This window comes from Oncorhynchus gorbuscha, unplaced genomic scaffold (genome assembly GCF_021184085.1).
Source record: "Oncorhynchus gorbuscha isolate QuinsamMale2020 ecotype Even-year unplaced genomic scaffold, OgorEven_v1.0 Un_scaffold_639, whole genome shotgun sequence".
Lineage (NCBI taxonomy): Eukaryota > Metazoa > Chordata > Actinopteri > Salmoniformes > Salmonidae > Oncorhynchus > Oncorhynchus gorbuscha.
In genome coordinates this window covers 892-15,000 of record NW_025745748.1, presented here as the reverse complement: position 1 = coordinate 15,000, position 14,109 = coordinate 892, and the positions used below count along the sequence as shown (strand labels likewise).

Here is a 14,109-nt window from a genome sequence, read left to right as displayed (position 1 = left end):
CTGTTAATACTGTTGTGTTATTTCATCATTAAAATACAGCAGTCCCCTGGTTTACAGTCTTGTTATTTCATGCAGTCCTCTGGTTTGGCTGAATACAGTCTTGTTATTTCATGCAGTCCCCTGGTATGGATGAATACAGTCTTGTTATTTCATGCAGTCCCCTGGTATGGCTGAATACAGTCTTGTTGTTCATTAGGACCTACACAGGACAGGTTGTAGTTCATACTCCGGCCAGGAGGGGGAGCAGGACCGGGTGGTGCTGAAGAGGGTGCTCCTGGCGTACGCTCGCTGGAATAAGGCTGTAGGATACTGTCAGGGCTTCAACGTACTGGCGGCGCTCATACTGGAGGTTACAGAGGGCAACGAGAGCCACGCACTAAAGGTACACTCCAATACTGCTCTGAAAGGGGATGATTTATTACACTCCAACACTGCTGTGAAAGGGGATGATTTATTACAACACTGCTGTGAAAGGGGATGATTTATTACACTCCCAACACTGCTGTGAAAGGGGATGATTTATTAAACTCCAACACTGCTCTGAAAGGGGATGATTTATTACAACAACACTGCTGTGAAAGGGGATGATTTATTACAACAACACTGCTGTGAAAGGGGATGATTTATTACAACACTGCTGTGAAAGGGGATGATTTATTACAACACTGCTTTGAAAGGGGATGATTTATCTGTTGTACTCATTCTAACTGATCCTCCGTCTCCCCTCCAGGTGATGATCTACCTGATAGACAAGGTGCTACCAGAGAGCTATTTTGCCAACAACCTGCGTTCTCTGTCTGTGGACATGGCTGTGTTTAGAGATCTCCTGAGGATGAAGCTGCCTCATCTCTCACAGCACCTACACCTCCTGCAGAAGACTGCTGATAGAGAGGCTGGAGGTGGGTCTGTCTGTCTCTGTCATACGGACCTCTACAACTCCCCTGACTAACGCCAGAGTGTGACACGGACCAGACTAACGCCAGAGTGTGACACGGACCAGACTAACGCCAGAGTGTGACACGGACCAGACTAACGCCAGAGTGTGACACGGACCAGACTAACGCCAGAGTGTGACACGGACCAGACTAACGCCAGAGTGTGACACGGACCAGACTAACGCCAGCGTGTGACACGGACCAGACTAACGCCAGCGTGTGACACGGACCAGACTAACGCCAGCGTGTGACACGGACCAGACTAACGCCAGCGTGTGACACGGACCAGACTAACGCCAGCGTGTGACACGGACCAGACTAACGCCAGCGTGTGACACGGACCAGACTAACGCCAGCGTGTGACACGGACCAGACTAACGCCAGCGTGTGACACGGACCAGACTAACGCCAGCGTGTGACACGGACCAGACTAACGCCAGCGTGTGACACGGACCAGACTAACGCCAGCGTTTGATACGGACCTCTACAACTCCCCTGACCAACCCCAGTGTGTGTCTTGTCTTACAGGCAGCTACGAGCCTCCCCTGACTAAACCCAGTGTGTGTCTAAACCCAGTGTGTGTGTGTCTTGTCTTACAGGCAGCTACGAGCCTCCCTGACTAAACCCAGTGTGTGTCTTGTCTTACAGGCAGCTACGAGCCTCCCCTGACCAACGTGTTCACGATGCAGTGGTTTCTGACCATGTTTGCTACCTGCCTGCCCCCCAACACCGTGCTGAAGATCTGGGACTCTGTGTTCTTCGAAGGTTCTGAGGTTCTGCTGAGGGTGGCTCTGGCCATCTGGTCTCACCTGGGGGAGTGAGTACCCTAACCCCTACACACTGTAACCCTAACCCCTACACACTGTAACCCTAACGCCTACACACTGTATCCCTAACGCCTACACACTGTAACCCTAACCCCTACACACTGTATCCCTAACCCCTACACACTGTATCCCTAACCCCTACACACTGTATCCCTAACCCCTACACACTGTACCCCTAACCCCTACACACTGTACCCCTAACCCCTACACACTGTACCCCTAACCCCTACACACTGTATCCCTAACCCCTACACACTGTATCCCTAACCCCTACACACTGTATCCCTAACCCCTACACACTGTATCCCTAACCCCTACACACTGTACCCCTAACCCTACACACTGTAACCCCTACACACTGTATCCCTAACGCCTACACACTGTAACCCTAACGCCTACACACTGTAACCCTAACCCCTACACACTGTAACCCTAACGCCTACACACTGTACCCCTAACGCCTACACACTGTACCCCTAACCCCTACACACTGTATCCCTAACCCCTACACACTGTATCCCTAACCCCTACACACTGTATCCCTAACCCCTACACACTGTATCCCTAACCCCTACACACTGTACCCTAACCCTACACACTGTACCCTAACCCCTACACACTGTATCCCTAACCCCTACACACTGTAACCCTAACCCCTACACACTGTATCCCTAACCCCTACACACTGTATCCCTAACCCCTACACACTGTATCCCTAACCCCTACACACTGTATCCCTAACCCCTACACACTGTATCCCTAACCCCTACACACTGTAACCCTAACCCCTACACACTGTATCCCTAACCCCTACACACTGTATCCCTAACCCCTACACACTGTATCCCTAACCCTACACACTGTAACCCTAACCCCTACACACTGTATCCCTAACCCCTACCCCTACACACTGTATCCCTAACCCCTAACCCCTACACACTGTATCCCTAACCCCTAACCCCTACACACTGTATCCCTAACCCCTAACCCCTAACACTGTATCCCTAACCCTACACTGTATCCCTAACCCCTAACACCCCTAACCCCTACACACTGTAACCCTAACCCCTACACACTGTATCCCTAACCCTACACACTGTAACCCTAACCCTCCTGTAACCCTAACCCTACACACTGTAACCCTAACCCCTACACACTGTAAACCCCTACACACTGTAACCCTAACCCCTACACACTGTAACCCTAACCCCTACACACTGTAAACCTAACCCCTACACACTGTAACCCTAACCCCTACACACTGTAACCCTAACCCCTACACACTGTAAACCTAACCCCTACACACTGTAAACCTACCCCCTAACCCCTACACACTGTAACCCTAACCCCTACACACTGTAAACCTACCCCTAACCCCTACACACTGTATCCCTAACCCCTAACCCTACACACTGTACCCTAACCCCTACACACTGTAAACCTAACCCCTAACCCCTACACTGTATCCCTAACCCTACACACTGTAACCCTAACCCCTACACACTGTATCCCTAACCCCTACACACTGTATCCCTAACCCCTACACACTGTATCCCTAACCCCTACACACTGTAACCCTAACCCCTACACACTGTAACCCTAACCCCTACACACTGTATCCCTAACCCCTACACACTGTATCCCTAACCCCTACACACTGTAACCCTAACCCCTAACCCCTACACACTGTATCCCTAACCCCTAACCCCTACACACTGTATCCCTAACCCCTAACCCCTACACACTGTATCCCTAACCCCTAACCCCTACACACTGTAACCCTAACCCCTACACACTGTATCCCTAACCCCTAAACACTGTATCCCTAACCCCTACACACTGTAACCCTAACCCCTACACACTGTATCCCTAACCCCTACACACTGTAACCCTAACCCCTACACACTGTAACCCTAACCCTACACACTGTAACCTAACCCCTACACACTGTAACCCTAACCCCTACACACTGTACCCCTAACCCCTACACACTGTAAACCTACCCCCTAACCCCTACACACTGTAACCCTAACCCCTACACACTGTAAACCTAACCCCTACACACTGTAAACCTACCCCCTAACCCCTACACACTGTAACCCTAACCCCTACACACTGTAACCCTACCCCCTAACCCCTACACACTGTAACCCTAACCCCTACACACTGTATCCCTAACCCCTACACACTGTATCCCTAACCCCTACACACTGTATCCCTAACCCCTACACACTGTATCCCTAACCCTACACACTGTATCCCTAACCCCTACACACTGTAACCCTAACCCCTACACACTGTATCCCTAACCCCTACACACTGTATCCCTAACCCCTACACACTGTATCCCTAACCCCTACACACTGTAACCCTAACCCCTACACACTGTATCCCTAACCCCTACACACTGTAACCCTACCCCTAACCCCTACACACTGTATCCCTAACCCTACCCCTAACCCCTACACACTGTATCCCTAACCCCTACACACTGTATCCCTAACCCCTACACACTGTATCCCTAACCCCTACACACTGTATCCCTAACCCCTACACACTGTAACCCTAACCCCTACACACTGTATCCCTAACCCCTACACACTGTATCCCTAACCCCTACACACTGTATCCCTAACCCCTACACACTGTACCCCTAACCCCTACACACTGTAACCCTAACCCCTAACCCCTACACACTGTAACCCTAACCCCTACACACTGTAACCCTAACCCCTACACACTGTAACCCTAACCCCTAACCCCTACACACTGTAACCCTAACCCCTACACACTGTACCCCTAACCCCTACACACTGTACCCCTAACCCCTACACACTGTACCCCTAACCCCTACACACTGTAACCCCTACACACTGTATCCCTAACCCCTACACACTGTAACCCTAACCCCTACACACTGTAACCCCTACACACTGTAACCCTAACCCCTAACCCCTACACACTGTAACCCTAACCCCTAACCCCTACACACTGTACCCCTAACCCCTACACACTGTAACCCTAACCCCTAACCCCTACACACTGTACCCCTAACCCCTACACACTGTACCCCTAACCCCTACACACTGTATCCCTAACCCCTACACACTGTATCCCTAACCCCTACACACTGTAACCCTAACCCCTACACACTGTAACCCTAACCCCTACACACTGTATCCCTAACCCCTACACACTGTATCCCTAACCCCTACACACTGTAACCCTAACCCCTACACACTGTAACCCTAACCCCTACACACTGTAACCCTAACCCCTACACACTGTATCCCTAACCCCTACACACTGTAACCCCCAGGCATATAGAGTACTGTCAGACAGCAGACGAGTTCTACAGCACCATGGGATGGATCACTCAGGAGATGTTGGAGAACAGCCTCATAGACTGTAGCCACCTCATGCAGGTGAGAGATGTTGGAGAACGGCCTCGTAGACTGTAGCCACCTCACGCGGGTTGGAGAGCGGCCTCGTAGACTGTAGCCACCTCACGCGGGTTGGAGAACGGCCTCGTAGACTGTAGCCACCTCACGCGGGTTGGAGAGCGGCCTCGTAGACTGTTGCTACCTCACGCGGGTTGGAGAGCGGCCTCGTAGACTGTAGCCACCTCATTCAGGTGAGAGATGTTGGAGAGCGGCCTCGTAGACTGTAGCCACCTCACGCGGGTTGGAGAGCGACTTCGTAGACTGTTGCTACCTCACGCGGGTTGGAGAGCGGCCTCGTAGACTGTAGCCACCTCATTCAGGTGAGAGATGTTGGAGAGCGGCCAGACTAGCCACCTCACGCGGGTTGGAGAGCGGCCTCGTAGACTGTTGCTACCTCACGCGGGTTGGAGCGGCCTCGTAGACTGTAGCCACCTCACGCGGGTTGGAGAGCGGCCTCGTAGACTGTAGCCAACTCACGCGGGTTGGAGAGCGGCCTCGTAGACTGTAGCCACCTCACGCGGGTTGGAGAGCGGCCTCGTAGACTGTTGCCACCTCACGCGGGTTGGAGAGCGGCCTCGTAGACTGTAGCCACCTCACGCGGGTTGGAGAGCTGCCTCGTAGACTGTGAACTCTATTCCACAGTACTATATAGAGCCATGACTACATGGAACTCTATTCCACAGTACTACATGGAACCATGACTACATGGAACTCTATTCCACATCAGGTAACTGATGCAGCAGGAGAATCAGTTTTAAAAAACAGATAAAAACACCTTATGGAACAGGGGAGTGTGAAGCAACACACACATTGGCACAGACACATGATAACACACACACATGCTAGCATTCACACACACACACACACACACACACACACACACACACACACACACACACACACACACACACACACACACACACACACACACATGTATTTAGTACTGTAGATATGTGGTAGTGGTGGAGGAGGGGCCTGAGGGCAAACTGTGTCTTGTGAAATCTATGAATGTATTGTAATGTTTTTTAAAAATTGTATAAACTTTGCTGGCCCCCAGAAGAGTAGCTGCTGCCTTGGCAGGACCTAATGGGGATCCATAATAAACCCCAGGAAGAGTAGCTGCTGCCTTGGCAGGAACTAATGGGGATCCATAATAAACCCCAGGAAGAGAAGCTGCTGCCTTGGCAGGAACTAATGGGGACCCATAATAAACCCCAGGAAGAGTAGCTGCTGCTTTGGCAGGAACTAATGGGGATCTATAATTCAACCACACCTTTTATTAAAAAAAAATTTTGTACCTTAGCTAGGCAAGTCAGTGAAGAACATTCTTATTTTCAATGATTGCTTTGGAACAGTTGGCTAACTACCTTGTTCAGGGGCAGAATGACAGAGTTGTACCTTGTCAGCTCGGGGATTTGATCTTTCAACCTTTCAGTAACTACTCCAATGCTCTAACCAGTAGGCTACCTGCTGGTTACTAGTCCAACACTCTAACTACTAGGCTACCTGCTGGTTACTATTCCAACGCTCTAACCACTAGGCTACCAGCTGGTTACTAGTCCAACGCTCTAACCACTAGGCTACCTGCTGGTTACTGGTCCAACGCTCTAACCACTAGGCTACCTGCTGGTTACTAGTCCAACGCTCTAACCACTAGGCTACCCTGCTGGTTACTAGTCCAACGCTCTAACCACTAGGCTACCCTGCTTGTTACTAGTCCAACGCTCTACCCACTAAGCTACCTGCTGGTTACTAGTCCAACGCTCTACCCACTAAGCTACCTGCTGGTTACTAGTCCAACGCTCTAACCACTAGGCTACCCTGCTGGTTACTAGTCCAACGCTCTAACCACTAGGCTACCTGCTGGTTACTGGTCCAACGCTCTAACCACTAGGCTACCTGCTGGTTACTAGTCCAACGCTCTAACCACTAGGCTACCTGCTGGTTACTAGTCCAACGCTCTAACCACTAGGCCACGCTTCCGCCAAATACAAAGGCTTGGTAGAAGCACCTTTGGCAGCGTTTACAGCTGTGAGTCTTTCTGAGATTCTAAGAGCTTTGCACACCTGGATTGTACAATATTTGCCCATTATTCTTCAAGCTCTGTCAAGTTGGTTGTTGATCATTGCTAGACAGCCATTTTCAAGTCTTAGACAGCCATAGATTTTCAAGACAATATGTATGTAATATCGGAGGAAAAAGCCCTTTCTCCTGTGTTTCCCAGCTGTTTAAGCTGCCACCCTGATCCCTCTTTTCTCTCCAGACGGTGTACTCTATGGCTGTGTTTCCATTCCCTCAGCTGGCTGAACTCCGGGAGAAATACACCTACAACATCACCCCTTCCCCACCTCCACCCCCAACGGCAGGTTGGTCAATGTCCCTACAGCATCACCCCTTCCCCAACGGCAGGTTGGTCAATGTCCCTACAACATCACCCCCTTCCCCACCTCCACCCCCAACGGCAGGTTGGTCAATGTCCCTACAGCATCACCCCCTTCCCCAACGGCAGGTTGGTCAATGTCCCTACAGCATCACCCCCTTCCCCACCTCCAACCCCAATGGCAGGTTGGTCAATGTCCCTACAGCATCACCCCCTTCCCCACCTCCACCCCAACGGCAGGTTGGTCAATGTCCCTACAGCATCACCCACTTCCCCACCTCCACCCCCAACGGCAGGTTGGTCAATGTCCCTACAGCATCACCCCCTTCCCCACCTCCAACCCCAATGGCAGGTTGGTCAATGTCCCTACAGCATCACCCCCTTCCCCACCTCCACCCCCAATGGCAGGTTGGTCAATGTCCCTACAGCATCACCCCCTTCCCCACCTCCACCCCAATGACAGGTTGGTCAATGTCCCTACAGCATCACCCCCTTCCCCACCCCCTTCCCCAACGGCAGGTTGGTCAATGTCCCTACAGCATCACCCCCTTCCCCAACGGCAGGTTGGTCAATGTCCCTACAGCATCACCCCCTTCCCCACCTCCACCCCAATGGCAGGTTGGTCAATGTCCCTACAGCATCACCCCCTTCCCCACCTCCACCCCAATGGCAGGTTGGTCAATGTCCCTACAGCATCACCCCTTCCCCACCTCCAACCCCAATGGCAGGTTGGTCAATGTCCCTACAGCATCACCCCCTTCCCCACCTCCACCCCAATGGCAGGTTGGTCAATGTCCCTACAGCATCACCCCTTCCCCACCTCCAACCCCAATGGCAGGTTGGTCAATGTCCCTACAGCATCACCCCCTTCCCCACCTCCACCCCAACGGCAGGTTGGTCAATGTCCCTACAGCATCACCCCCTTCCCCAACGGCAGGTTGGTCAATGTCCCTACAGCATCACCCCCTTCCCCAACGGCAGGTTGGTCAATGTCCCTACAGCATCACCCCCTTCCCCACCTCCACCCCCAACGGCAGGTTGGTCAATGTCCCTACAGCATCACCCCTTCCCCACCTCCACCCCCAACGGCAGGTTGGTCAATGTCCCTACAGCATCACCCCTTCCCCAACGGCAGGTTGGTCAATGTCCCTACAGCATCACCCCCTTCCCCACCTCCACCCCCAACGGCAGGTTGGTCAATGTCCCTACAGCATCACCCCCTTCCCCACCTCCACCCCCAACGGCAGGTTGGTCAATGTCCATATAGCATCACCCCCTTCCCCAACGGCAGGTTGGTCAATGTCCCTACAGCATCACCCCCTTCCCCAACGGCAGGTTGGTCAATGTCCCTACAGCATCACCCCCTTCCCCAACGGCAGGTTGGTCAATGTCCCTACAGCATCACCCCCTTCCCCAATGGCAGGTTGGTCAATGTCCCTACAGCATCACCCCCTTCCCCACCTCCACCCCCAACGGCAGGTTGGTCAATGTCCCGTAATGGTCTCTGGGGCTGGTAAAGTGATGATGATGTTGTATCCCAGAGGAGGTCTCTGGGGCTGGTAAAGTGATGTTGTATCCCAGAGGTCTCTGTGGCTGGTAAAGTGATGATGTTGTATCCTAGAGGAGGTCTCTGGGGCTGGTAAAGTGATGATGATGTTGTATCCCAGAGGAGGTCTCTGGGGCTGGTAAAGTGATGATGATGTTGTATCCCAGAGGAGGTCTCTGGGGCTGGTAAAGTGATGATGATGTTGTATCCCAGAGGAGGTCTCTGGGGCTGGTAAAGTGATGATGATGTTGTATCCCAGAGGAGGTCTCTGGGGCTGGTAAAGTGATGATGTTGTATCCCAGAGGTCTCTGTGGCTGGTAAAGTGATGATGATGATGATGATGTATTCCAGTGGTGGTCTAGGTGGCTGGGAGGGTGATGAAGACGAGGATGAAGATGAAGATGCAGTGGTGACAGCAGCGTTGGGATGTTTGGGTCCACTGGGGGGGCTGTTAGCTCCAGAACTACAGCGATACCAGAGACACATTAAAGGTTGGTCTGACCCCTGACCTCTTACCTATTATCATGTACAGGACCCATACGTCAGCATCTCACTGTTAGTCTACACCTGTTGTTTACCAAGAATGTGACAAATAACATGTGATTTAATCCTCATCAAGAGTTAATGTTTGTACCAGTGTCTCTCTACCCCCCCCCATTTGATCCTTCAATCGCTCATTCTCTAAAAGGGTTAAGACCTTCACACCATTCTTTAGTCTCAACACTGTTAGCACCTAGATGCACTTCTGAGGGAGATTGGAATCAAATCTGTCACTGAACGTGGAATGTTAGTGATTATCTAGTAAGCCAAGTAGACATCCATGAGACTGGACAGAGTAGGTGACCTGTATATACAGAGTAAAGACTGGACAGAGTAGATGACCTGTATATATCAAATTATCAAATTTATTTATATAGCCCTTCGTACATCAGCTGATATCTCAAAGTGCTGTACAGAAACCCAGCCTAAAACCCCAAACAGCAAACAATGCAGGTGTAAAAGCACGGTGGCTAGGAAAAACTCCCTAGAAAGGCCAAAACCTAGGAAGAAACCTAGAGAGGAACCGGGCTATGTGGGGTGGCCAGTCCTCTTCTGGCTGTGCCGGGTAGAGATTATAACAGAACATGACCAAGATGTTCAAATGTTCATAAATGACCAGCATGGTCAAATAATAATAAGGCAGAACAGTTGAAACTGGAGCAGCAGCACAGTCAGATGGACTGGGGACAGCAAGGAGCCATCATGTCAGGTAGTCCTGGGGCACGGTCCTAGGGCTCAGGTCCTCCGAGAGAGAGAAAGAAAGAGAGAATTAGAGAGAGCATATGTGGGGTGGCCAGTCCTCTTCTGGCTGTGCCAGGTGGAGATTATAACAGAACGTGGCCAAGATGTTCAAATGTTCATAAATGACCAGCATGGTTGAATAATAGTAAGGCAGAACAGTTGAAACTGGAGCAGGAGCATGGCCAGGTGGACTGGGGACAGCAAGGAGTCCTCATGTCAGGTAGTCCTGGGACATGGTCCTAGGGCCCAGGCCAGTTGAAACTGGAGCAGCAGCATGGCCAGGTGGACTGGGGACAGCAAGGAGTCATCATGTCAGGTAGTCCTGGGGCATGGTTCTAGGGCTCAGGTCCTCCGAGAGAGAGAAAGAAAGAGAGAAGGAGAGAATTAGAGAACGCACACTTAGATTTACACAGGACACCGAATAGGACAGGAGAAGTACTCCAGATAAACAAACTGACCCTAGCCCCCCGACACATAAACTACTGCGGCATAAATACTGGAGGCTGAGACAGGAGGGGTCAGGAGACACTGTGGCCCCATCCGAGACACCCCGGACAGGGCCAAACAGGAAGGATATAACCCCACCCACTTTGCCAAAGCACAGCCCCCACACCACTAGAGGGAATCTTCAACCACCAACTTACCATCCTGAGACAAGGCCGAGTATAGCCCACAAAGATCTCCGACACGGTACAACCCAAGGGGTGGGGGGGAACCCAGACAGGCCGACCACAACAGTGAATCAACCCACCCAGGTGACGCATCCCCCCCAGGGACGGCACGAGAGAGCCCCAGCAAGCCAGTGACTCAGCCCCGTAACAGGGTTAGAGGCAGAGAATCCCAGTGGAAAAGGGGAACCGGCCAGGCAGAGACAGCAAGGGCGGTTCGTTGCTCCAGAGCCTTTCCGTTCACCTTCCCACTCCTGGGCCAGACTACACTCAATCATATGACCCACTGAAGAGATGAGTCTTCAGTAAAGACTTAAAGGTTGAGACCGAGTTTGCGTCTCTGACATGGGTAGGCAGACCGTTCCATAAAAATGGAGCTCTATAGGAGAAAGCCCTGCCTCCAGCTGTTTGCTTAGAAATTCTAGGGACAATTAGGAGGCCTGCGTCTTGTGACCGTAGCGTACGTATAGGTATGTACGGCAGGACCAAATCAGAGAGGTAGGAGCAAGCCCATGTAATGCTTTGTAGGTTAGCAGTAAAACCTTGAAATCAGCCCTTGCTTTGACAGGAAGCCAGTGTAGAGAGGCTAGCACTGGAGTAATATGATCAAATTTTTTGGTTCTAGTCAGGATTCTAGCAGCCGTATTTAGCACTAACTGAAGTTTATTTAGTGCTTTATCCGGGTAGCCGGAAAATAGAGCATTGCAGTAGTCTAACCTAGAAGTGACAAAAGCATGGATTAATTTTTCTGCATCATTTTTGGACAGAAAGTTTCTGATTTTTGCAATGTTACGTAGATGGAAAAAAGCTGTCCTCGAAATGGTCTTGATATGTTCTTCAAAAGAGAGATCAGGGTCCAGAGTAACGCCGAGGTCCTTCACAGTTTTATTTGAGACGACTGTACAACCATTAAGATTAATTGTCAGATTCAACAGAAGATCTCTTTGTTTCTTGGGACCTAGAACAAGCATCTCTGTTTTGTCCGAGTTTAATAGTAGAAAGTTTGCAGCCATCCACTTCCTTGTCTGAAACACATGCTTCTAGCTAGGGCAATTTTGGTGCTTCACCATGTTTCATTGAAATGTACAGCTGTGTGTCATCCGCTTAGCAGTGAAAGTTTACATTATGTTTTCGAATAACATCCCCAAGAGGTAAAATATATAGTGAAAACAATAGTGGTCCTAAAACAGAACCTTGAGGAACACCGAAATGTACAGTTGATTTGTCAGAGGACAAACCATTCACAGAGACAAACTGATATCTTTCCGACAGATAAGACCTAAACCAGGCCAGAACATGTCCGTGTAGACCAATTTGGGTTTCCAATCTCTCCAAAAGAATGTGGTGATCGATGGTATCAAAAGCAGCACTAAGGTCTAGGAGCACGAGGACAGATGCAGAGCCTCGGTCCGATGCCATCAAAATGTCATTTACCACCTTCACAAGTGCCGTCTCAGTGCTATGATGGGGTCTAAAACCAGACTGAAGCATTTCGTATACATTGTTTGTCTTCAGGAAGGCAGTGAGTTGCTGCGCAACAGCCTTCTCTAAAATCTTTGAGAGGAATGGAAGATTCGATATAGGCCGATAGTTTTTTATATTTTCTGGGTCAAGGTTTGGCTTTTTCAAGAGAGGCTTTATTACTGCCACTTTTAGTGAGTTTGGTACACATCCAGTGGATAGAGAGCCGTTTATTATGTTCAACATAGGAGGGCCAAGCACAGGAAGCAGCTCTTTCAGTAGTTTAGTTGGAATAGGGTCCAGTATACAGCTTGAAGGTTTAGAGGCCATGATTATTTTCATCATTGTGTCAAGAGATATAGTACTAAAACACTTGAGCGTCTCTCTTGATCCTAGGTCCTGGCAGAGTTGTGCAGACTCAGGACAACTGAGGTTTGGAGGAATACGCAGGTTTAAAGAGGAGTCCGTAATTTGCTTTCTAATAATCATAATCTTTTCCTCAAAGAAGTTCATGAATTTATCACTGCTAAAGTGCAAGTCATCCTCTCTTGGGGAATGCTGCTTTTTAGTTAGCTTTGCCACAGTATCAAAAAGGAATATATACAGAGTAAAGACTGGACAGAGTAGGTGACCTGTATATACAGAGTAAAGACTGGACAGAGTAGATGACCTGTATATACAGAGTAAAGACTGGACAGAGTAGATGACCTGTATATACAGAGTAAAGACTGGGCAGAGTAGATGACCTGTATATACAGAGTAAAGACTGGACAGAGTAGGTGACCTGTATATACAGAGTAAAGACTGGACAGAGTAGATGACCTGTATATACAGAGTAAAGACTGGACAGAGTAGATGACTTGTATATACAGAGTAAAGACTGGACAGAGTAGATCCACTAGGTTTATACAAAATAAAGACTGGACAGAGTAGGTGACCTGTATATACAGAGTAAAGACTGGACAGAGTAGATGACCTGTATATACAGAGTAAAGACTGGACAGAGTAGATCCACTAGGTTTATACAAAATAAAGACTGGACAGAGTAGGTGACCTGTATATACAGAGTAAAGACTGGACAGAGTAGGTGACCTGTATATACAGAGTAAAGACTGGACAGAGTAGATGACCTGTATATACAGAGTAAAGACTGGACAGAGTAGGTGACCTGTATATACAGAGTAAAGACTGGACAGAGTAGATGACCTGTATATACAGAGTAAAGACTGGACAGAGTAGATGACCTGTATATACAGAATAAAGACTGGACAGAGTAGATGACCTGTATATACAGAGTAAAGACTGGACAGAGTAGATGACCTGTGTATATATAGAATAAAGACTGGACAGAGTAGATGACCTGTATATACAGAGTAAAGACTGGACAGAGTAGATGACCTGTATATACAGAGTAAAGACTGGACAGAGTAGATCCACTAGGTTTATACAGAGTAAAGACTGGACAGAGTAGATCCACTAGGTTTATACAAAATAAAGACTGGACAGAGTAGATGACTTGTATATACAGAGTAAAGACTGGACAGAGTAGATCCACTGTGTATATATAA

The 14,109-nt window shown here is 49.6% G+C and overlaps 1 protein-coding gene across 1 annotated transcript in view; it reads left to right on the top strand.

Annotated features, from left to right (window-relative positions):
• Window positions 1-9,650, top strand: part of LOC124019612 (TBC1 domain family member 30-like) — a 32,399-nt gene extending 22,749 nt beyond the window's left edge. The window contains exons 7-12 of the mRNA XM_046334999.1: window positions 197-382; window positions 731-899; window positions 1,584-1,752; window positions 5,082-5,187; window positions 7,469-7,571; window positions 9,483-9,650. Of these exons, the coding sequence (XP_046190955.1) occupies window positions 197-382; window positions 731-899; window positions 1,584-1,752; window positions 5,082-5,187; window positions 7,469-7,571; window positions 9,483-9,493 (744 nt within the window). The 3' untranslated portion in view covers window positions 9,494-9,650. The remainder of the gene's footprint in view (window positions 1-196; window positions 383-730; window positions 900-1,583; window positions 1,753-5,081; window positions 5,188-7,468; window positions 7,572-9,482) is intronic.
• Window positions 9,651-14,109: the final 4,459 nt, after the last annotated feature.